At 38.2% G+C, this 26,422-nt stretch overlaps 1 protein-coding gene across 1 annotated transcript in view; it reads left to right on the forward strand.

The window, feature by feature from the left end:
* The window catches only part of ZMAT4 (zinc finger matrin-type 4), a 359,613-nt gene that overhangs the window by 280,648 nt on the left and 52,543 nt on the right, over nucleotides 1-26,422 (forward strand). The window contains exon 6 of the mRNA XM_059156211.1: nucleotides 19,852-19,948. Coding sequence (XP_059012194.1) covers nucleotides 19,852-19,948 — 97 coding nt within the window. The remainder of the gene's footprint in view (nucleotides 1-19,851; nucleotides 19,949-26,422) is intronic.

Genomic DNA, 26,422 nt, shown 5'->3' on the forward strand with positions numbered 1-26,422 from the left:
TATCTTGGTAGAACTTGAAGATAAAAGTTGATAGGTCCCAGGCCATTAAAAAGGTCAGATAGAAAAACAGAGAAAATCTGAATTCAGGGGAAACTACACCTTCCTTGTCTGTTGCTTTTGCCCTAAAAGGAATGACAGATGTTCTAATTCATGGAAATAGGCAAAAAAGAACTTTCTCCATCACCTGCACCCCCCCCTCATTTAATTAAACAGCTGTTCAGTGAGCAGCTCTATGTGCAGGACCCTTTGCAGGTGCTGGGGTGAGTAAAAGCACGACTGTTTTGAAATGCCATCGTTGCTTCAAGACAGCTTTTAGTTTAAATAGGGAATGCAAACATAGGAGAAATTAAATTGTACTCCTTGAATAGTGCAGGACCAAGAGAAGTGGCAGACTCTGCATGGTAAGTAGAGACAGTCACTACCCAAGGATCCATGGGATGACCTGGGCTCTGTGCACGGTGAAGAAGGACATATGGAAGAAGGAGTTGGAGCCAGAACCGAAGGCTGGTGGGACTAAATGATGGGCATCCTGTCTGCCTCCCCGCCCTTCCCCTTAATACAGCGCATGCTTAAGCCCTGGGAAAGGAAGCCACATGTGGGACTCCACACAGCCACATACTTATGAGCTCTCAGCATACTCCTACTCATAGATCAAAGAGTGGATGTTCCCTAAGATGATATAATACTGTGTGATTATCCTCTTTTTTACCAAAGGAAAGAAAACTTTAGCTTTTTTAGTGGGGAGGACCCCTTATACCAGCAAAGCCCTTCTTCAGTGAAGTTCTTCAATATTACATTGGAAATTCAGCTTTTCAACTTCCTAAAAAGTGGTATAGAAAACAGTTAAGTCTATATGTGTATGTCTGTGTGTATATGTATGTGTATGTATTTATGTGTGTGTGTGCATGTATGTATTCGTGTGTGTATTTGACAATCAGAGCCCTCCTGATTAACCCTAATTATAGACCTAAATTGAATACCTACTATATGTCAGGCCTTATGTTAGAAACGCTAAATAAATCAGACGTTCCCTCTTCTCCAGGGATTTATAATCAAGAAGAACCAGAGGTCGGAGCATTAGATAATTAAAATGCAATGGAGAAAAAAAGAAGGAAAAAGGATGAGAGAAATTGCAATGAGTGAATCTGGAACCCTAAGAATTTATTTTGGAAATATGTCAGAATAAAGGTCAATGTCAAACATTTGTAAGAGTTCTAACAATCTCAAATTAAAAACTGTTGTTTGATTTTACTATGTTCATTTATCTTACTGAATTAGCCATATTCCTGTCAATTTTTCCCACTAAATTATAACTGTTGGCTAAAGATCCGTTATTTGTATTGGCTGATCAGGAAAAGTCCTGTGACAGTTCATTTAACTGGTAATAGCTATACCTAGAAATTGTTCGTGGAAACATCAAAAAGAAATTTGGAGCTGTTGAGATTTTCTCTCATGGGATTGTAGGCCTAAAATATTTTTATATACATGTTCACATAAAATTCCACAACAAATACACTGTACCCTTTAATAAGGTACATTGCGTATTACTTTGATGTTCAAAATAAGCATATCACATGTTGGCACACACAAAAAATGAATTGTATGTGTTCTTTCTTTCCAATCTGTAGTCTAATCATATCATAAAACTCAGGGAGTTTTTTTGCTTTTTGTTTTTTGTTTTAATTTTATTTATTTATTTGACATGCAGAGATTACAAGTAGGCAGAGAGGCAGGCAGAGAGAGAGAGGAAGAAGCAGGCTCCCTGCTAAGCAGAGAGTCCAATGCGGGGCTTGATCCCAATACCCTGGGACCATGACCTGAGCCGAAGGCAGAGGCTTTAATCCACTGAGCCACCCAGGCACCCCAAAACTCAGGGAGTTTTTAAAAATACGCATACACTTTGTCTCTTCAAATATTTCCTTTAGGAGAGGCACATTAGAATTTTGGTGGGAGGTAAAGAGGCACTATAGTTATTTTTAACACTCTACTCCCCCATCAACAAATACTAGTTTCAGATAGGCATGAAATAGGGGGGCCTGGTTGGCTCAGTAGGTTAAGCATCTGCCTTAGGGTCAGGTCTTGATCCCAGGGTCCTCCCAGCAGAAAGCTTGCTTCTCCCTCCCCCTGCTCCACTTGTGCTCTCTCTCTGTCTCTCCCCTTCAAGTAAATAAACAAGATCTTAGAAAGAAAAAATAGGCATGAAATTCACATAAGAGTTACGTGAGTTTTCCCATCCAGGAAATCAAAAAAGAAAGGATCATTTGGATATTTCTCTAAAGATTAAGCATTTCTCCAGTGTTCAACTTATTGGTATTACCTTTTATTTATTATTTTTTTTAATTTAAATTTTAGTTAATGAGCATACAGTGCATTGTTGGTTTCTATATTACCTTTTAATGGTTATTCATCTCTGTTGTTCATACATCCATCTGTCCATTAAAATATTTACTGAGTGGCACTATGTATCAGACACTCCTCTGAGTTTGGCAAATAGAAAGACAAAACTATATGCCTTCTTGAAGGTTAGATTTTAATGCAGCATTTCAGAGAATTATTTTATTTTATTTATTTTTTTTTAAATACTTTATTTGTTTGGTAGACAGAGATCACAAATAGGCAGAGAGGCAGGCAGAGAGAAGGGGGAAGCAGGCTCCCCGCTGAGCAGAGAGCCCGATGCGGGGCTCGATCCCAGGACCCTGAAACCATGACCTGAGCTGAAGGCAGAGGCTCTAACCCACTGAGCCACTCAGGTGCCCCCAGAAAATTATTTTAAAAAGTAAAATATGTAATATATTAGATGCTGCTAAGTACTAAAAAGAAAGCTGAGGGGAATGATGTGGGGGGCTGAGGTGAGGAGCCTTGCAGAGTAATCAGAGCTGTCAGTGAAAGCTTCCTAGAGAGGATGACACTTGAATGAAGATCTGAGGTGGCTGAGGACAAGCCATGCACAGAACTGGCTGTGAGCAGACGGGGCGGGGCGGGGGGAGGCGCGGGGAGGGGGTTGAGTTAAGGGTGGGGTCAAAGGAGGTGAGGCATAGAGGCAAGCGGGCAGGTCAGGTCAGCCTGAAAGTGTGAGGCCATTGAGATGACTCTGGCCCGTCATCAGAGTGTGATGGGAAGCTGTTGGACCGGCATATTCGTAGGATCACTCTGACTTCTGTAGTGAGAACTAAGGAAGGGAAAAGAGCAGCACCAGAGGGACGGTAGACACCAATTGTGATCATTCAGATGGGAAACAATTAGGGGTAAGTCTAAGGTGGTAGCAGCAGAGGTGTCAGGAGTGGATTTGGAGTCTATTTTATCCAGCTATTCTGCTTCTGGGTATCTACCCAGAAGAATTGAAAGCAAGGACTCAAACGAAGAAGGGTACACCCACTCTCATGGCCGCATTATTCACTCTAGGCAGAAGTTGAAGTAATGCGTTTCTCTTGGTGGATGAATGGGAAAACAAAATGTATACACGCACAAATGGAATAGTATGCAGCCTTGAAAAGGAAGGAGACTGACAGGCTTCAACATGGATGAAACTAAGGATGGAATAAGCCAATCACAGGAGGACAAATACTGTGTGGATCCACTCTCAGATTTAGAGATAGGAAGTAGAACAGTGGTTGCGAGATGCTGGCTCAGAGGGGAAGGGGTGCTGCTGTGGGTGCAGAATTCTGTCTTATGAAATGAGAAGAGTCCCATAGGAGGGTGGCAAGGGCAGCACGGCAGTGTGGACACTCTTCATGCCACTGAACTATACACCTCAACATGGTCAAGTTGGCACATTTACGTTATGTGTATTTACCACAATCAAAACAATTTGCATTTGTTTGTTTGTTTGTTCATTTGATGGAGGAGCTGGGAAAGAGAGATCACAAGTAGGCAGAGAGGCAGGCAGAGAGAGGAAGGGAAGCAGGCTCCCCGCTGAGCAGAGAGCCCGATGCGGGGCTGGATCCCAGGACCCCGAGATCATGACCTGAGCCAAAGGTAGAGGCTTTAACCCAGTAAGCACCCCCAGACGCCCCCAAAACAATTTACGTTTTTAAAAAATGTAAAACTAGATGTTAGATGTATTTTGAGGACGGAGCCGGTCCTGTAGGAAAGCCCAGGCTGTGGAGCCGGATGGGGTGGAGAGAAGCTTGGAGGCTGGGTCTCCACGTTTGAGTCTGAGCAGCCTGGAAAGCAGAGCGGTGTGGGAGGAATGGTTCGGAACGGAAAGCAAAAAGCTTGGTTTTACACACACAGACATTTTAAGTAAAATTCTTCCTGCTTTTCTTCTTTAGGGGTGGGGGGAGTAGGGGCTAGTCTAACCTCATGTTTGGCATTTTATGCTTTTTGAGCTCTCCATTGCAGTGGCCTGCAGATCCTCACATTGTCTCAACCTCCCCCTGCCAGTGTATACAGTCAATTCTCTTTAGCCACACTACTTATTTTATAAATTCCTCCACCCCAATACTGACGGAGCCACTACTGAACCACCGCTCCCAGGGGAAACGTACATTTGTCTGTACACACATCTCAGATTATATTCTTCTCAACAAATCACGCATACCAGCAGACTCTATTTTCTTGTTATCATGAAGGCGTTAAGGACTTAAGGCCGTCCCACTAACAGGTGTTGGAGCTAGGATTCAAACGCATCAACTGGCTCTGAAACTGGATTTGTTGGACTGCACTGGCTGGTCCCTGCCATCTCCACCCTCTGGTTGCCTCGGTGGGACAGCTGAAACAAGAAGGCAGAGTGTAGTCTGCTCAGCCTTTTGGGAACATGCATGTGGGCTTCTCTGTACATGTCTGTGAATGACCACAGAGCATTGCCAGTATTGATTCGGGGATTATAAATAAGTTTTAGCAAGCAGGTAATTTTGTAAAAGTGGATCCGTAAATGATATTGCATATCTTGTCATATTGTATCATATATCATTATGCAGGTAGGTGGATAATAGAAGATAGATGATAGATGATAGATATTCTATTTAGATACATCCAGGTCTACTGGGAAGTCAGTTTGAGCAACTGGAAAGGAATTGCCACTCTCACCAGAGCCACTGCCTGTTCAGTATTTTCAAGGACTCTAGAGAACAAATGGCATTGTTTACAGAGGCTGTTAACAAAAGAAAAAACCCAAGCCTTCAGATAGATCCTCAAGTGCACTCTTTAACAATAAAAAAGATGCAATTACACGGCTTCCAATATACCCTTCTGCATTTTCTTTTTTATCTAATTTATGAACTTAGCTAATTACCTATTCAATAGCCTCCATCACTCAATTTAGGAACAAAGCAGGGAAAATATATTGAGATCCACTGTGTCAACAGCTTTCTAAGAAGCAGTTCATGTAATGTCATATCTTCCATATTTTCAAAAAAAATTTTAAATGAAGAATAGAGATAATTTTCAGTTCAACTCTGTGCCAAGCAAATATATAGGATGATTAGTGTATAAGGAAGCATTTGATCTGTCAAAAAAGACGTGTATAAATAGCATCGGTAGAGAAGGAAGCTTGCCAGAATAATTTGAATACGCCTCAGAATTCTAAAAAAGAGAATTATTTCAGAATATTAAATTATTATGACTCTCTCATTCATGAATTAGGGCTGTATTTTTCTCCAAGGCAAAGAATCGTCATTATTAAAAATAATGGTTGTAGTTTACATTTATTGAGCTGTTGTGTTGTTATTCGCCTATATTAACTTTTTCACTTTTCATATAAACTCTCTAAGGTAGGTACAATTATTATCTCCAACTTACTGATGAGGGAATGGAGACTTCTGAGGTTTAAATAACAAGTATAGATTCAAAGAGGAAAAGTACAGTTCCCAGCCTCCTGAAAATGATCGATGGGTCCATCATTCCTCCATGTCATTTGTTTCCTATATTCTTAGGCTCCAGTGTATTTGAGAACTACTGAGTCAGTCTTTCCTAGATTTCTCACAATGTTTTCTTTTTCTAAAATCATGTTTCTTCACCCTGTAAGTTGTACATTTTGCTATCCTCTGTGACATTATGACTCAAACAAGATCGGGCACGTTTCTATAAAGAGTAAGGCCGCTGGACAATGGTATTAAATAGGGAGCTCTCCTGCCGTGTGTCCTGGAGAAAAGTCACTTCCTCCGGTCACAGTGGGGCTACATGTGTCAGGGTATGTGTCAGGGGAAAGTAGAACAGGTAGTTTCGGCGTTTGTGATTTCAAGGCCACTGACTTCATAAAAGGTGTCTTCCACCCACCTGGCCAGACAAGAAATTCCACCTTTAAAGTTATTTTCTTCACGTGTTGAAGACTTTTTAGTTTCAAACATCCCTGTTAAAGGGCCAGTCCTGCAGCGACACAGCATAGAGCCAAGATTTAACACAGAGATTCTCTGCTCAACATAACGCAGGTTGTCTGCTCAAAGTAAGGTAAAGACTTGGCCTTTGGAGATGGATGTCTACAAGCAGCCAGGATTAACTAACAAAAGAACTAGAAGGACACCAAAGATTATATCCCTATACCTAATGGCTGGATTGTGTGTAAGTGATAGAGAGGGAAAGAGCAAAATCTCATTCACAAAGTGATTCAAAGGACATACAGACAATTAGGACACTTCTGCTGTTCCTACTTCACCTTTGAATCCTTCTGGGGCGAGATGTCTTAGAGATGGCCACCAAAGCTTCTCTTGCTTCCTGGGGCCTTTTGATTGACCAGGGAGCTGGTAGAGCTCCAGAGCAAGTGTTGCTAACGAGGCATTTGGACTTCCAGCAGATGTCTGAAAGAGTTGACAATCTCTGTATCCTCGGCTGATGCACCTAAAATGTCAGTACCATGATTCTTTAACAGCTGTGACCCTAATAGCACTACTGACAATTCTTCAGGGAAATCACAGCAGCCTGTGATCCTGAGCCCGTGGAAAGAAATGAGAGATGGTGTGGAGAGGCACCCCTGCAGGACAGAGGAGAAGGGAAGATCTGTGTATCTGTGCTTTCCTACATACCTTATGGGTTACAAATGCGTATTTGAGCCTTCATTTAACCCATTGTTTAATTTGATGCCATAACTTATAACTTCATGTTAGGAGTATAGGCTAGTTTAAGTGTAATGTAATCAGCAATTGTGTTGTAGGAAAAAATAAATTTTATGAAAACACTTTATGTAAAAAAAAAAAAAAAAATGCCCCAGCTATGCAGCTATGTTATTAGTTGTTTATATCCACAGAGCTCCGTGGATGTGGGACTCCAAGGAAAAGGCACATTTCATGTTCTGTGAATTTCCATTTGTAGTACATCAAGATCCAGACCAGGAAGAAGGTATTTTTAAAAATCACTTGAGTACAATTCAAATAATAGATTGCTTCAGATCAGTTTTATTTCTGTTTTCTTAACATTTAATTCAGCTCACAGAAATAAAAGAAAAACCAGTTTAATCCTTTGGGTATTATCATAATAGTAATGATAACCTCTAAGGCTAAGATCAAGGTTGTATAGGGGCTGATATGCTCAGAGCATGAAAATGTATCTATCCTCTGCCATGTAGAAAAATGTCTAAACCTTTTTCTAATAAAGCAGATTTTTAATATTTAGAATAAACTACTCTGTCCCTTCTGACTCTTCCCAGTAGGGTGACAATTTTCCAGTCCTTTCTTGGGTCAGGCATCCAACATGGCTGAAATTGTCTTTTAATTACTGAGAATAAATTTATTCCATAGCTTTAGGTTTTGTTTGCTTGGAAATAGCTTTTGAAGATGCAAAGCCATTTGCGTTCTGATTCCATTTTCAAGGTTTTGCATATATACTATTTAAGCAGAGAAAGAGTTGTTTTAGAAAATGTGTGTTCTTTGTTTAATTGACTGTTTGGTACCCTGCAGTCTAGCCCATGGGCAATGGTATGAATTCAGAAAGCTAAGCATTTAAGTATCCTATACACAGTAATGTCTGTAGGAGGGAGGAACATAGGCTCTCCTTTAACCAGGACTGCATCAAACCCTGACCCTCGTGAAGTCTTCTTGGCTTAAACTCACAGGGAAGAGACATTCTATAGTGTGAGTCTAGTGTTGGACGTACAGGCATGTACGTTCCTCATGTTATCTTTGTGAGGGGTAGCATGACAGAATGCAGTGGTTGTCCAACTCTGCTTTACAGAGCCCACACCGTCCCTTATACCCTAAGTGCTATGCTTGTACTGTGTTGGGAAACTGACTGGTGTTTGAGCCCCCTAATTCCCATTTTGACTAGAGCAGCTGTGCTTTGTCTATTTTACATAATAAGTTTCAAATTTTATCTGTGTGTGTGTGTGTGTGTCTGTGTGTGTGTGTGTATGTGTGTGTGTCTGTTTTTTAGAAGCGGGAATCTTCTACTTTCCTTCTCTTACCTCCATTTTTCTAATAAAAGCGCTAATGCAGTTATCAAGGTCACTAGCTTTGAAATCAGAAATAGATGGATACAGATCTACCTTTTCCACTTCTTAATTCTATGATCTTAATGTCTTTAAACTATAGTTTTCTCATCTGTAAATTGGGCTAAAAATGTTCATAAGGCAACAACCTTATTATTAAATTATTACTACTAAATCATTAAATAGGATCATGTTTAATAATTCCTAAATTTAAAAAAAATATATGATAATAGTGACTTCTTCACTTTCCCAGAAACGCTTTCTTCCCTCTGCTTTCTCAATACCACCTCTTGAAGTTAGGATTTGATCAGAAGAGTACAAGCACCATGATTGGTATAGAGTAAGGAACTCATTGTAAGAATCAGAATTTATGTAATTATGGCAAGTGGTGAGGCAATGGCCGTAAAGCCATTTCTTCTGCATCTCGTGTTGGACCTGAAATCAGCAGGACCAGCTGACCAGTAAGGAAAAATGGTTGTGAGATAGGGAAGAGCAAAGATAAACTACTCAGGAGGGAAAAGAGGAACTGAGATTGTGTCTGAGTGTTGGTGCTCCAGCTTCAAAGATATGCATGACCTGGCACCAGGTTCCCACACCCACATCTGGCCCTGGATTCAGTGACACGAAAAGTGGAGATCCAGTGGGAGCAGGGGATATCCATGGACCTGGTTCCTACCCTGTGTGTCAGGGTGAGATATCAGGTCATCAGTGCTCTGACGTCAAGAAATTCTAACTTCTATATTATCTTCCCTTTACCTATACCATCTCCATAGATGATCTAACCATTGCTACAGTTTTAACTACCACCTACATTTTGATGACTTCCTGGTTTGCCAAAATATTCCTTGGCCTGAATTTTCTATGATTTTGTTAATATGCTGGAGCTGGAATGATACAGACATCAAAAGCACACCACTGGCCCTCTACCCCTCATCAATGACAGACATGCCTAGTAGATGATGGTGATCTTCCTTTATCATCTGGAAGGAGGGCTCATAATCTTTTCATAGCACTCTGGCAATCACTACCAACCAATCAGAATTGATACATGAGCTACATTATATTTTCTATCCCCAGAGGAATAGGTAGAATTTATTGAGATGGAGCTTAATGGGGATAAGCAGGAACATCTAAATGATCAAACATAAAATTCAAGGAAATGAAAATTAGGCTTAGCAGTAACCTGTGTGGAAAAGACTTAGCAGAAACCTGTGTGGAAATGACAATGGGTCATTGTTGCCACACACACACACACACTCTCTCTCTCTCTCTCTCTCAAAGCTTTAAAAGTATTGTTAGAATTAATGGTAAGAAAGGGCTATGACCATTCTGCTATATGTTGTGTAGTGATGAAACCACACTAGAGACTTGGTCTTCAGTTTGAAGTTTATAGCTTAAAAATGCCATCAACAAACAGGAAATGCCATTCAGAAGGTAATGATAGAGACCATGCTGGAAATTTGGAACTATATTATAATGAAGGATATTGTTGAAGTGCCAATAGAATTTCAACCTGGTACGCAGAACCTTAGGGGACATGATAACTTTCCTCAAGAATCTGATGTATTTGGGGCACCTGGGTGGCTCAGTAGGTTAAAACCTCTGCCTTCAGCTCAGGTCATAGTCCCAGGGTCCTGGGATTGAGCCCCGCATCAGGCTTTCTGCTCAGCGGGGACCCTGCTTCCTCCTCTCTCTCTCTACCTGCCTCTCTGCTTACTTGTGATCTCTGTCTGTCAAATAAATAAATATAATCTTTAAAAAAAAAAAGAATCTAATGTATTTGAAGAGATGGTAATAAACTTGTGCACAAAGCAGAAATGAGGCCAGTGCCTGAAGTCAGCCATATTTAAAAAAGAACACCTTCAAGTGCAAGTCAAAACAAACAATTCTGCTTATAAAAAAACTTCATGTGTCCATACCATGGGGATTTGGACCATACCAATGGTTTCTCGAAAACTTGCACCTTGGGGAACTTTAGGAAATGTAGATTTCTAGGTTCCACTCTGAATTTATTGAATCACAGTCACCTGGAATTTGTTAACAGCTTGTACTTGATCCTCTAGTGGCCAGTGTGAAGACCTCTGGACTAGATAAGCCCTAAAGAGCCTTTCTGTGACTTCATTCCCAGTCACCTGTCACAGGAGGCAGAATGAGTAACAGTTAGGAGATTGACTCCTGAACAGAATACATGGGTTCAAAATCCAGCTGTGTCTCCAGCCAGCTCTGTGATTTTGAGTAAGTCTTTACTCAATTTACTCATCTTTAAATCAGGATAATGGTAGTGTCTGCTCATAGGGTGTTGCAAAGAGTAAATAGGTAAAGTGAGCACAATGGGGCTTATGTATGGCATACATAATGTAAGTATTAGCAACTATTTTTTATGCTGGAAGATGACAAATCCATTTAGAGGACCATTTGATTAATGAATGTGTAAGAAATAGAGGAGAAAGAAATAATTCAAGGCCAAATGCCTTTTTTTTTTTTTTTTACTTTTGTATTATTAATCATCTTTCAAAATGGTCTCAGCTTTAGTAAGCACTGTAATACAGAACATATGGAAATATTTCTTGGCGTCCTATAAGGTTATCAAAGCATAAATAGGAAAATGAAATTTACTTTCTAGTAATGTGAAACAATAGAATTTGTAGGGTGTAAATGAGGAGGAACAGAAACTGGCAAAACTTGAGTCTCTAGTTTGCTGAGGTTTTTGGTTAGAACCACAACTGTTAACTTTTCTTAATAAAATGAAATGTGAGGATCTTGGGTATCCAATCTGTGAATTTTGGTAAATGAATATGCCCTAAAACTACCATCCCAACCAAGTACTTGGCTCTGGAAAATTGTCTTGTGCCCCCTTCCAGTCAATCTACTCCCTAAAGACAACGCTGTTCTGAATTCTGTTATTAGAGTATAGCTTTGCTGTTATTTAACTTTGTAGGAGTGAAGTCATACAGTATGTGTTTCTTTGTATCTGAATTCCTTACCTACAGGTTATATTTCTGAGACTCATTGATGTCGTTACATAAATTAGGTTTTTGTTCTATTTGGGGTTTTTTGTTGTTTTTGTTTTGGTTCTTGGGTATTATTCCATTATATGAGTGTATCATAATTTGCTTATCAATCCGTATTGGTGAGCATTTAGATTGTTTTGAGACTTTGGCCATTAGACATAAAGCTGCTATAAACATTCTCATACAAGTCTTGCTTTACATGCTGAGCATAAATAGTCTAGGAATAGAGTTTCTGAGTCTTAGGGTAAATATCCGATTCACTTTATAAGAGACTGACAGTTTTATCATTTTTGCAGTCTCCTCCAGAAGGTATGAGAATTCCAGTTGTTCTACATGGGGCATTTACATTTGGTATTGTTGTTTTATTTTATTTTATCATTGGTTGTGGGCATAAGATAGAATTTAGATGTTCTTTTGATTTTTATTTCCCTGGTGACAAATGATGCTAAGCACCTTTTCATATGCTTATTGATCGTTTTTATATCTTATTTTATGACTAATCTGATTGAGTAGTTTGTCCTTTGAAAGACTGGGTTGTGTATTTTTATTATTGGCATGTATGTAAGAGTTAATTACATGTTCTGGACACAAGTGCTGTATCAGATGTTAAGTATTCCAAATATATATATATTTCTCCCCCCTAGGATGTGACTCACCTTTTTGTTTTCTTTCTTTATTTTTTTTTTTATAAGCAGACACTTTCATTTTTTGTAAGATCGAATTTATCATTTTTTTAATGTTCAGTGTGTTTTGTTCCCTAGGAAATCTGTGCCTATGCCAAGTTCATAAAGCTATTCTCCTATATTTTCCTAGAAGCTTTATAGTTTTAGCTTTTGCATTGAAATCTATAATTAATCTTAATTTTTAATGTGTGCTGTAAGGCAGAGGTTGACGCTCATCTTTTTGTTTCTTACATTTATCTGGCTGTTCTAGCACTGTTTGTTGAAAAAGCCTTCTTTCCCCCATTGAATTGGCTTGACACCTTTATTGAAAATCAATGAAAGTAGTCAAAAGGTACAAATTTCTAGTTCTAAAATAAATAACTACTAGAGATGAAATGTACAACATGATGACTATAGTTAGCACAGCTACATGGTATATTTGAAAGTGGCTAAAAAGATAGATCCTGAAAGTTCTCATAATAAGAAAAATCTATTTTTTCTTTTTTCTTTTCTTTATTTTTTTTAATCTATATGAGATGATGGGTGTTAACTAACCTTATTTAGGTGATCATTTCACAATATATGTATGTCAAGTCATTATAGGGTACATCTTAAACTTCTGTAGGGACATATGTCAATTATATTTTAACAAAATTGGAAAAAATATCAATTGACTTTTTGTGTGTACCTCTAGTTCTAGTTCTAGACACTATGTTGTGTTCCATTGATACAATTTATTCATCCTGATGCTAATGCCACACTGTTATGATCACACCAACTTTTGTAGTAAATCTTGAAATCCTCAAGTGTGAGTCCTCAGAATCTTCCTTTTTCAAATTGTTTTGTCCATTTTAGGTACTTAGATTTCCACACACATTTTAAAATACACTTGTCTGTTTCTATAAAGAGCCTGTTGAAATTCTGACCAAGTTTGCATGGAATCTATAGGAGAACTGATATATTAAATAGTAACGATTCTTTTGGTTCATGAATATGGTGTATTCGGTCACTAGGTAGCTCTTAATTTCTCTCAACCAAGTTTTGTAGTTCTCAGTCTTGTACAGCTTTTGCTAAATTTATTCCTTTTATTCTTAAGTGTTTTAAAATATTTTGATACTATTATAGTGGTATTTTTCATTTTTACTTTCCAGTTGTTTGAAACCATTTTAAGAATGCCTTTTTTTTTTTTTTTTTAAACTACTGGCTTTGTGTCAAGTTACCTTTCTAAACTCACTTAATCTAGCAGTTATTTTGTAGGTCTCTTAGGACATTTTTTTAAACCATAATCTTCCATGAATAAAGACAGTTTTACTTCTTCATTTCCAAATCTGCAGGCCTTTCTTTTCTTTCTTTTTTTTTTTAACGGCACTGCCTCAAATCTCTGGTGCAACGTTGTATACAAATGGCAACGTTGTAATACCAATTGGTTTTATTCTGATTTTAGGAAACTGTCCAATATTTCAGTGTTTAATATGTTAGCTGTAGGTTTTTGATAGATGTTCTTTATTAAATTAAAACATTTTTCTACTATGTTAAGAATTTTGATCATTAATGGACATCAACATTTGTCAAATGCTTTTTTCTGCACCTATTAGGACTATATTATCTTCTCATTTTGTGTGTTAATGTAGTGAATTATATTACTTGAGTTTTAAATGTCATACTACTCTTAACTTCCTGGAATAAACAACTTGGTTATGATGGAACTGATTTGTGTACATATATACACACACATCTATATCTGTTATGTGTTTCTAATTTTTAAAGGATTTTTTTAGTCGTATTCATGACAAATATTGGTTTGCAATTTTATTGTCTTTTAGAGTCTATCACAATTTTTATTGGTGTTATGTTGGCTCAAAAATGAGTATGGAAATATTTCTTCCTCTGTTTACTAAAAGAGTTTGTGTAAGTGATATTATGAAATCATTTAATGTTTGGTAGAATTGTCCAAAGAACTTTCTGATTCTAGAGATTTCTTTGTGGGAGAATTTTGGACAAGAAAATCAATTTTACTAATAGATAAATGGCTATCTTGATTTTATATTTCATCATGTGTTGGCTTTGGTAAATTGAATTTTTAAAGACATTTGTCCATCTCGTATACTTTGTCAGATTTACTGGCATAACATTGTTCATAATATTCTTTCTCTTATTATCTTTTTAAAATGCCTGCAGGACCTGAATTAATAACAATTCTTTTATTTTCATAATTTATGTTCCTTGTTTTTTATAACCTATGACAGATTTGCCCTGATACATGTATTAATCCTTTCTAAAAAGAAGATTTGGGGTTTTGTTAATTATTCTGTTATTTGTTTCTATTTTATTGATTTCTTCCCTTTATTATTTCTTCTCTTCTTCTACTTGGTTTAATATTATTTGATATTATTTGGTATTTTTTTTTCTAGTTTCATAGGATTTAAATTTTGACTGTTGATTTTGAGCCTCTCTTCCTTTTGGATATGAAGCTATCCCTCTAAAAACTGATTAAAGACTGATTAACTGATTAATATGTAGTATTGTCATTATCACTGAATTAAAAATATTTCCTAATTTTCATTTGGATTTTTTTTCTTTAAGCACAGGTTATTTATAAAACTTCAGTTCTTTTTATAAATACCACCGTTATTTATTTATTTCAATTGCAGTCAAAGAAACCTTTCTACAAAATATAATTACTTGAAATTTAGTACAATTTTTTAATGGCCCATCACATTCCTTTAGTTTGCTTCCTATATATACTTGAAAAGTTTGTGTATTCTGCAATTATTGAATGTAGTGTTCCATAAATATCAATAAGTACAAAGTGGGTGATAGTTTTATTTAGATTTTTTAAACTTTAGTGACTTTTTTTGTCTTACTGCTCTATCAACTATTTCTTCCTCTCTTTCTACCAGTTCTTGTCTCATGTATCCATAAGCCTTATTCTTAGCTAAATTCCACTTAGAATTGTTAGGTTCTCCTAATGAATTTCTCACTTTATCATTATAAAACATCCTCCTCTCTGGCAGCAATTCTCACCTTGAAATCTATTTGCCTGATATTAATATGGCACCTCCACTCTGTATGCTTATTGCTTGCATGGTATGCCTTTTTCTGTCCCTTTACTTTTAACCTATAAGTGTACAAAATAGACCTCTGGAGCCAGTATATATTTAAATCTTGCTTTTTATCTAGACTGACAATTTCTGTCTTTTAAATGTTTGGTCCATTTACATATAATTATTGATATGGTTGAATTTAACTAAACTATTTGCTATCTATTTTCTATTTCTTCCATCTGTTTTCTCTTCTTTTCCTGCCTTCTTCTGGGTTAATCAAATGTTTCTTATTATCCTATGTAATCTTTCCATAGGCTGTTTAGCTGTATATCTTTGTTTGTTTCTAGGGGATTATAATATTCATCCTCGAATGACCACTCACTACTTATAACTGATATTTACCATTTTATGTAAAATATGATCTTTTAGCAGTATTGTTCTACTCCTATCCATTCCTGTACTATGTTGTCATTTAACACATAGAAATATATTATAAACACCATAATATACAATATGATGTTAGAGTTTTTTTTGTTTTCTGTCTTCAAATAAATTTAGAGGAATAAAAAAGATGGATGTCCACATATTAATCATTTATGGTGTCCTTCATTTTTTCCTGTAGATCTGAGTCTACATCTGGTGCTATTTGCCTTCCCTCTAAAGACCCTTATAAGCTTTTCTGTAACCTACGTCTGCTGGCAAACTACTCTCTTAGTTTTCGTTTATTGAAAATGTTTTTATTCACTTTCAGTTTTGAAGGATATTTTTGTAGAATATAGAATTCTGGGCTAGCAGTTGCTTTGTTTTGTTTGTTTGTTTGTTTGTTTGTTTTTTGAACAGTCTGGGCCCGTTTCTATCCCTGGCCCTCTCTGCTTACTACTCACTCTCCCTGGACAACTCTAACGAGTCTTTCATATCACAGCTGAAATCTCGTCCCTCCGGTTTCATTGCACACTTCTCAGACCACTCTGTTGACCGTACCATCCAAAACCACCCTTCCTCCCTGTTTCTCTCTCATTAGCCTGTTTACATCTGAGTGACGCCTTCACAGTATGTAATAATGTGTTTATTTGTTTACTTTTTATTGCCTTTGAACCTGCCTAGCTCCATCAAAAATTATTTGGTCCATTTTATTCTCTCCTACACTCTTGGCGTTCAGCAAAATCACCTGGCATTGTCATAAAGGTGCGATGATGCTTCTGTGATGTAAAATGGATGCATGGGAAGCTGCAGGGGCATTGAAGTCTGGCTTGGTGAGACTTGAAAAGACACACTGAGTAGTCCCATACTGCTAAACACTCCAGGACCATCTGTTTTACACACTGTGCTAAGAATATAAATACAAAAGTGATGCATCTTCAAGAAGCTTTCCCAGATTCTCTGAGTTAGAAACAGTGTCCTCCTCTATCCCGTACCTTCCACTCCTGACCATGGTACTTTCCATGATCTACCTTGCACTGTTGCTCTTTGCTCTCTGTCCAGCTGGACTGCCAGTTCCTTGCAGCCATGTCTAAACTTTCCAACACATACCAGCAATCCTGCAGAAATAACCTTTAGGTATGCAAAAGTTTCAGGATGCTCTTAGTATGGTATTGCGCTGAAAACGAGTTGAATGAGAAAGTTAGCATTTTTGTTTAATAAGATTCTCTAGTTCTCGGAGGAAAAAGGAGCTGTATAATTCCAAACTAATTAGGATTTCAACTGAGCATTAATAAAGGCCTAACTTCCCACCAAGGACACTGTGTCATGTGTGGGGGAGGACTCCTCGGCCCCTTCCCTGCCTTTGTTCTTGTTTTTACCCACTGCCTTCCTAGTTTATGCTGCCTGTAGTTTACATCGTAATAAAGTGCCAGCTATTTCCTGCCCACGCCTCTGTTGGGCTGCAGAGCATGAGAACTGTAATGAAAAGCACAGATCAGAATATTTTTTAGATTTGTTGGTGATCTTAAAAATGCCCATTTTTAAACATAAATATTTATGTCTGCTGCCAAGCTGAACCTCCATTTGTTATGAGGCAAACTTTGATTAGTCTGTAGTCTGAAGAGGACCCGTAGAAATAGTAGTTACTGTTTATTATGACAACATTGATGGAAAACCCAGGGAGGAAGGCCTGAAGCTGGTTTTCATATTCTGACTCCATGCATAAAAGAAAGAATGGACCAGCCCTAGAGAAGCATTCAAACGGCTCACATGCTGGTTGTGATAACTTATGTTCTCTGGGTTTGGGGACGACAGTCATCGTTCTGAGTCATGCACACCTGTGAAGTCGAAAGGTGATGGAAGCATAGCTCTTCATGGTGGCATAGGTTTTTTTTTTTCTTTTTGTTTTTCTTTTCTTTTATGCTGAAAATAATTTTTTACTCTCACTCCTAGATACATAAAAGTTCTATGCCTTTAATTGATCTATCCGGGATAGAAAAACAATTTCTCAGGTATCTCCAATCTTCATTAAAAGTTGGGTTTTTTCCCCTCTCTCTGCTCTGATCTGCTTGGGCTGCCTGTTTGTGAGAAAAGAAAGATCCATAGGCTCCTCTCTGTTTCTCCACGAGGGCTCTTGCTTTCCTTCTAGGGTTTTGCTTTTTATCCCTTTAGCTCAGAAGGTTGCCTCAGGTTCCTTCAAGGCTGTGGGAAGCAGGGTATCAGGTTATAAAGGTGAGGGGGACAAAAGTTGACTTGATAGATAAACAGACAAGGCTAGCGTAGATGCTGCCTGATCTGGCACGGGCTGCAAACTGTCTCTTCTTCTCATGGGGTGATTTCATGGCTTTTCTGGAACTCAGCATTACTTGATATGAGCTACATATTTCCTCTGGGAAATATGAAGCCTCTAGATATCCAGCTGAACATTTTTAGCATCTTTCTGCTGAAGTCTTATTGCTTCCAACACCAATATCCTAAATGTCACCAAACCAGCTCTGCTCATACACAGGACACACATGGGTCTATGGGAAGCTCTCACATATCTTTTACTCTGGCAAGCTGTGAGAATACGTGCCCAATCCTGCCACCTTTCTTGCTTTGCCATCAAAGTTGCTAACTAGCCACAGACTCTGGAATTTTGAATCTTGCAGGGGGTATCAAGAGTCCAATACCTGGCTTCCCAAGTGTAAGGAGGCACTTCTGAAGCTCTTTAGGGGTTAGTTCCACTGAAGTCTTTTCCCATAGGTTTGAGGTGAGAGAGAAGGACACATCCAATTCACAAGGAGTAGGGTAAGTAAAACAGTACAATATGGCTCCTTTAAGAAATCTTCTACCTATTTCTTTCTTCTTCAACCTCTTTTTTTAGACTGGTAGTGGGTAGTCAGCTATGGGTTAGAAATTGATTCTTGACTATTTCCTTTGGATGTTTTGGACTGGGCTTCAACTTAGGGCTTCCTCTGTGACGTTGAGGAAAAAAATTCTATTTTAATATCCCTTTGAAATTATAATAATAGCTAATTTATGTTGAACACTTGTTATATAACAGCTACTCTTTCATACATGCATTATCTCGCTCAGTCCTTCCCACGATCCTTTAAGGAATGAGAAATCCAGAGAAGTCAACTAATTTATATAAAGTCACCCAGGTTGTAGGTTACACAATTCTACCAATGCTGTGTATTTTCCTTTTAGAAAAATGAGAACGATTTTGTTTCTCAGAAATAAAATGCTATGCATTCATCAGGGGGAATAAAATGCTACAACTGTTTATAATTCTGGCTTTCCAATGGTAAGACATAGAATGTTGGAGCAAAATTAATAACAACTGTCACTTGATAAGCATTTTAATATATTTACTTGCCTAATTCTCACAGCAGCCTTGTGATGTGAATGGTTTTGTCTTCACGTTGAGACCAGGAAGAAATTGCATGATTTCCCCTAGATCATACAACCAGGAATGACTGGAGCCAAGATTTAAATTCAAACTTTCAGATCATGACCCACAGTTTACCTTTCTCTCTACTCTGATGGGACACACTAGCAGAAGGAATGTATTTCATGGGGTCTCTGAACTGTGGCAAATGTTTCAAGTTTGATTAAAGCTACTTTCTAACACATTTGACTAGATGAATCAATATTATAAAGAAGTCAGCATATTTACTAAACTCTTTGAAAGAAAAGAACATCTTATTCATCTCGGAATCCCTAGTGGCTGGTCCAAAGTTGATACTTTATTAATGAATGAATTGAACGAATTAAATTAATAAACAAATTAATGAATAACTTTTTTTAAAAACTCTTTGGTGGAAAGTAAGCTTTTATGCGAATTAGATTATTATCCATCTCTTGGGTATTTGCATTTTATAAGATGATCCTGGAAGAATTCCAGTGAATGAGATCTAAAGCTGAATTTGTGATTTTGCCATTGGAATAGGGTTGAAAGAGTAATCGAGACAGAGTTTTTCTCTGGGGTCTCAAATTTCTTTGCAGATATGACAGCATACCATGTCTATATGCTTAAGAAAAAAGTAGTATTATCTTTGTTTGGGTTACAAAATGTCCAGAAACTTTGTATCTCAGGAAGCATGTTCTCCCCCACACACACACTTTTTTTTTTTTTTTTAATTACATTCAATTTGCCACATTCTAATAATTTCAGGCATCCAGAAATGGAGCAACCTGCTTCTAACTTCTACTAAGGGAAGCGTTGGCCGGGTTTTGTAAGGAGGATTGAAGTGTTGGTGGGGTAGACCAGATGCCCTTTTAGATACTCTGCCCAGAACTTTTTAGAGATTCTGGAGTTCATTCAGGTAGTGATGGCAAGGATGCAGCTAATCAAGTGTGTCTGTTGTCCACAGGTCTGAGGCGCAATTACAGATGTACGATCTGCAGTGTCTCTCTAAACTCCATAGAACAGTATCATGCCCATCTGAAAGGATCAAAACACCAGACCAAGTAGGTACTTTCATACTTTTACCCTTCTGTCCTTTTGTATATAATTTATAGCATGGTGGGGGAAAAAAAAGGCTAAACATTTTAATTATTTCAAAATAAGTCAATGGAAACTACATCTCTTTATCTCAAAATTTCTCCTGATATCTACACTGAAACCTCTAGAACCTGCCTAGCACAACTTAAAGATGGCTTCTCCTTTTTTAGCACAAGTAATGACAGGCTCTTTCATCTGCTTGTTTTCATTCTTTAATTTTTTCAAGAACAGTTCAGCACATTTTCACAAACTTTGGGAAACTCTTAGATCTATTCTAAGTGTTTTTAAAGAAACGATGTTATTTCTGTTTGGGAGATGTGCCAGGCTTCAGTGTTGTGAAGTCAAATTCTATGAATATCTTCTACCACTTACCATTTTTAGGTGAAAATTGTTGATTAGTACAGAAACCTAACAAATTCTCTGGTATCTTAAGTTATTTGAATGCATAGCTATTTCTAATTAAATGACACCTCATTCTGTTTTTCCTCCCAAATTCTCATAGTTTTTAAACCAGAATAGGCTATCAGGCATAATTTCAACTATATTTATACTGTGCATCTTTAAAAAAAGATCAGTGATGTTAGCTTTGTAAGTATTTAAAATCGCTGCTAGGACTACTGAGAAAATCTAATAAAAAAGGAAAAAACAAAAACAAAAAAAACCTCAAAAATATGTAATTTTCCTAAGTATAATTGTTTTGATTTCTCTCATATTCATTACCAGAATCATTCAACAGATTTTACTGTATCAAGACCTCATGAATAATGAATGATTCAGTCAACAAACATTTATCGAGTGCCCACTACATGTCAGACTCTGAGGTGTGCCCTGGGGAAGAAAAGCTGAACTGAATTAGATCTTTCTCTTGCAGAGCTAGCTCCCTTCCAGGCTGGGGAAATAGTCATGTGAGCACAGGGATTGTTCTATAATATTGTGAACACCCAGAGCTTTGAGAACCCAGGAGGGAATAACCAGGGCAAGACTGACAGGAACATCTGTACAGAGCCTGAGCTTGAACACATAAATGAGGTTGTGGTCTGATTTTGCTCACCATCCTAACAAGCTTGGTGTCTTGTTGGTACTCAGTACGTATGAAGGGCTTCATAAATATTTTTGATGGAATGAGTGTGTGATTCTAAAAGAACTAGTAACAATTTTCTATGCAGGTGTATGAGGAAGGTGCTTTCCAGACAAGGATTTTTTTTTTTTTTTTTTTTTTGCAAAGCTATTATAAAGATAGAGGTTTCAGGGGTCTAGAGTAGGTGAGGAAATTTAAGCCCCAAGTTAGTGATGGCCTCTCAGACTTCCCTCAGTTTATGCCTTCTCATGAGTCAAAGCCCCTTTCATGACTTGCTAGTACTCTAATCCGCCCCCAGAGGATTTTATCAAGGTAATTCTTCAAAAAAGAAGATTTTTCTCTGATTTGTTGTGGGGCACCCTGAATGCTTGTATTGAATACTGACACTGCTGACCTACCCCAGACAGTCTATCCATTGTTTCTCTAACTAGCACGTTGTAAGAGGCACCAAATGTGTTCTAACCCATAGGCATCTGATGGACACAGAGATGCATTTCAGGTAGCTGCAACAGTCAGTGAAAGTCTTTTAGGAACATGTGTTTATTGCTGTTAATAAATAGAAAATGGTAGAGAATAATGACTTTAAGTGGCACAAATTCCGTAAATATGTCTTGCATATAGTATCTCCAGCTTCAGGAGACTCTCTGCCTCTCCATGGGTACAGGCCTTTTCACATCCATCCTCTCACTGAATCCCCTGAACTACCTTCAGATAAATAGCATTAACCCATTATTTTATACAAGAGCACGAAGGCTAAGGGAGACCAAAGAACTAATTGAACATCCCCTTGCCAAAACTGGCAGAACCAGGACTGAACTTAGCAGTGTCTGACTCAGGCTTCTGCTTCTCCCATCTCTCTGAGTTACTACAGACAGGCCTGGCATGGAGGACTGCCAGTAGAGTATAATGATGAATTTTGAAAAAGAAAGCATTACTTTCCTGGTGGCTTTAATAAATATGAGTGACTTTAGAAAGGTTCATCTCCTACCAATGCTGCCTTCTTTCCAGTAAACAAGATACTTGTCCCTACCACAGTAAGCACAAGGTTGCTCTCTTTCTAATGAGTGAATTGAGGGCAAAAAGCCCTTGCCACATGACTGTTTCATCTGCCCTTATAGCTAAGGGATATTGTGTGGGGTGTGTGTGTGTGTGTGTGTGTGTTTCTAAGACAGATTCTTCCATGATTTTCTGTAATCTCCCTGTTAGTTTTGGCATCAAATTTATGCTAATATCATTAAACAAGTTGAGAGGTTTTCCCTCTTTTCTAAACCCTGAATGAGTTTGTAGTAAACTGCTATTACTTCTTATTTAAATATTGGGAAGGGGATGCTTGGGTGTCTCAGTCATTTAGGGATCTGCCTCCTGCTTAGGTCATGATCCCAGGGTGCTGGGAATGAGTCCCCCATTGAGCTCTCTTTACTCGGCGGGGAACCTGCTTCTCTTTCTGCCTGCCACTCCCTGTGCTTGTGCTCTCTCTCTCCCTCTCAAATAAATAAATAAAATCTTTAAAAATAAATAAATAATTTTAGGAAGAATTCATTGGGAAGCTATGGTGACTATACTGTGGGAATATTTTTATTAAAAATTTAATTTCTTGGTGGAGTCAAGATGGTGGAGAAGTAGCAGGCTGAGACTACTTCAGCTAGCAGGAGATCAGCTCGATAGCTTATCTAAAGATTGCAAACACCTGCAAATCCATCGGCAGATCAAAGAGAAGAAGAACAGCAATTCTAGAAACAGAAAAACAACCACTTTCTGAAAGGTAGGACTGGCGGAGAAGTGAATCCAAAGCGAGGGGAAGATAGACCGTGTGGGGAGGGGCCGGCTCCTGGCAAGTGGCAGAACAACGGAGCACAAAATCCGGACTTTTATAAGTCTGTTCCACTGAGGGACATTGCTCCAGAGGCTAAACCAGGGTGAAGCCCACGCGGGGTCAGCGTGGCGTCAGGTCCCGCAGGGTCACAGAAGGATCGGGGGTGTCTGAGTGTCGCAGAGCTTGCAGGTATTAGAACGGGGAAGCCGGCTACAGAGACAGAGCCGAAGAGTGAGCTCCCAGCTCGGGGTTACCTTGAACTGGTTGCAGCCTGGGTGAGCTCAGAGCGTGGCCGGAGTCCAGGGAGATGGGAGTAATTGGGCGCTATTCTCTGAGGGCACACTGAGGAGTGGGGTCCCGGGCGCTCGGCTCCTCTGGGCCAGAGACCGGGAGGCCGCCATTTTCATTCCCGTCCTCCGGAACTCTACGGAAAGCGCTCAGGGAACAAAAACTCCCGAAAGCAAACCCGAGCGGATTACTCAGCCCGGCCCCTGGTAAGGGTGGTGCAATTCTGCCTGGGGCAAAGACACTTGAAAGTCACTACAACAGGCCCCTCCCCCAGAAGATCAACGAGAAATCCAGCCAGGACCAAGTTCACCTACCAAGGAGTGCAGGTCCAATACCAAGGAGAGCAGCGGAATTCCAGAGGAGGAGAAAGCAAAGCACAGAACTCATAGCTTTCTCCCCATGATTCTTTAGTCTCTCACTTAATTTAATTTTTTTTCAATTTTGTTTTCTTCTTCTGCTAAATGTTTTTTTAACTTTTACCCTTCTCTTTTTTAACTAGTTTATCTCATATATATATATATATATATATATTTCTTTCTTTTTAATATTTTTTCTTTATTTGTCTTCTTTTTTAAATTGTTTATTTTTTTTTTCTGAACCTCTTTTTATCCCCTTTCTTGCCCTCCCCCCCACGATTTGGGATCTCATCTTTGGTTAAAGCATATTTTCCTGGGGTATTTGCCACCCTTTTAGTATTTTACTTGCTCCTTCATATACTCTTATCTGGACAAAATGACAAGGCGGAAAAATTCACCACAAAAAAAAAAGATCAAGAGGCAGTACCAAAGGCCAGGGACCTAATTAATACAGACATTGCTGATATGTCAGATCTAGAGTTCAGAATGATGATTCTCAAGGTTCTAGCTGGGCTCGAAAAAGGCATGGAGGATATTAGAGAAACCCTCTTGGGAGATATAAAAGCCCTTTCTGGAGAAATAAAAGAACTAAAATCTAACCAAGTTGAAATCAAAAAAGCTATTAATGAGGTGCAATCAAAAATGGAGGCTATCACTGCTAGGATAAATGAGGCACAAGAAAGAATTAGCCATATAGAAGAAAAATGACAGAGAATAAAGAAGCTGAGCAAAAGAGGGACAAACATCTACTGGACCATAAGGGGAGAATTCGAGAAATAAGTGACACCATAAGATGAAACAACATTAGAATAATTGGGATTCCAGAAGAAGAAGAAAGAAAGAGAGACGAAGAAGGTATATTGGAGAGAATTATTGGAGAGAATTTCCCTAATATGACAAAGGGAACAAGCATCAAAATCCAGGAGGTACAGAGAACGCCCCTCAAAATAAATAAGAATAAGGCCCACACCCCGTCACCTAATAGTAACATTTACAAGTCTTAGTGACAGAGAAAATCCTGAAAGCAGCCCAGGAAACGTCTGTAACATACAATGATAAAAATATTAGATTGGCAGAAGACTTATCCACAGAGACCTAGCAGGCCAGAAAGAGCTGGCATGATATATTCAGAGCACTAAATGAGAAAAACATGCAGCCAAGAATACTATATCCAGCTAGGCTATCATTGAAAATAGAAGGAGAGATTAAAAGCTTCCAGGACAAACAAAAACTGAAAGAATTTGCAAACAATAAACCAGCTCTACAAGAAATATTGAAAGGGGTCCTCTAAGCAAAGAGAGAACCTAAAAGTAGTAGATCAGAAAGGAGCAGAGACAATATACTGTAACAATCACCTTACAGGCAATACAATGGCACTAAATTCATATTTTTCAATAGTTACCCTGAATGTTAATGGGCTAAATGTCCCAATTAAAGGACACAGGGTATCAGAATGGATACAAAACCAAAACCCATCTATATGTGGCCTACAAGAAACTCATTTTAAGCTCGAAGACACCTCCAGATTTAAAGTGAGGGGGTGGAAAGCAATTTACCATGCTAATGGACATCAGAAGAAACCAGGAGTGGCAATCCTTATATCAGATCAATTAGATTTTAAGCCAAAGACTATAATAAGAGATGAAGAAGGACACTATATCATACTCAAAGGATCCGTCCAACAGGAAGATCTAACAATTTTAAATATCTATGCCCCTAACATGGGAGCAGCCCACTATATAAACCAATTAATAATAAAATCAAAGAAACACATCAATAATAATACAATAATAGTAGGGGACTTTAACACTCCCCTCACTGAAATGGACAGATCATCCAAGGAAATAAAGGCCTTAAATGATACACTGGACCAGATAGACATCAGAGATATATTCAGAACATTTCATCCCAAAGCCACAGAATACACATTCTTCTCTAGTGAACATGGAATATTCTCCACAATAGATCACATCCTTGGTCCTAAATCAGATCTCAACCAGTATCAAAAGATTGGGATCATTCCCTGCATATTTTCAGACCACAATGCTCTGAAGCTAGAACTCAACCACAAGAGGAAGTTTGCAAAGAACCCAAATACATGGAGACTAAACAGCATCCTTCTGAAGAATGAATGGGCCAACCGGGAAATTAAAGAAGAATTGAAAAAATTCATGGAAACAAATGATAATGAAAACACAATGTGTGGGACACAACAAAGGCAGTCCTGAGAGGAAAATATATAGTGGTACAACCTTTCTCAAGAAACAAGAAAGGTCTCAGGTACACAACCTAACCCTACACCTAAAGGAGCTTAAGAAAGAACAAGAAAGAAACCCTAAACCCAGCAGGAGAAGACAAATCATAAAGATCAGAGCAGAAATCAATGAAATAGAAACCAAAAAAAATAATAGAACAAATCAACGAAACTAGGAGCTGGTTCTTTGAAAGAATTAATAAGATTGATAACCCCCTGGCCAGACTTATCAAAAAGAAAAGAGAAAGGACCCAAATAAATAAAATCGTGAATGAAAGAGGAGAGATCACAACTAAAACCAACGAAATACAGACAATTATAAGAACATACTATGAGCAACTCTATGCCAACAAATTTGACAATCTGGAAGAAATAGATGCATTCCTAGAGACATATATATTACCACTACTGGACCAGGAAGAAATCGAAAACTTGAACAGACCCTTAACCAGTAAGGAGATTGAAACAGTCATTAAAAATCTCCAAACAAACAAAAGCCCAGGGCCAGATGGCTTCCCGGGGGAATTCTACCAAACATTTAAAGAAGAACTAATTCCTATTCTCCTGAAACTCTTCCAAAAATAGAAATGAAAGGAAAACTTCCAAACTCATTTTATGAGACCAGCATCACCTTGATCCCAAAACCAGACT

This window comes from Mustela lutreola, chromosome 18, assembly GCF_030435805.1.
Source record: "Mustela lutreola isolate mMusLut2 chromosome 18, mMusLut2.pri, whole genome shotgun sequence".
NCBI classification, from domain to species: domain Eukaryota; kingdom Metazoa; phylum Chordata; class Mammalia; order Carnivora; family Mustelidae; genus Mustela; species Mustela lutreola.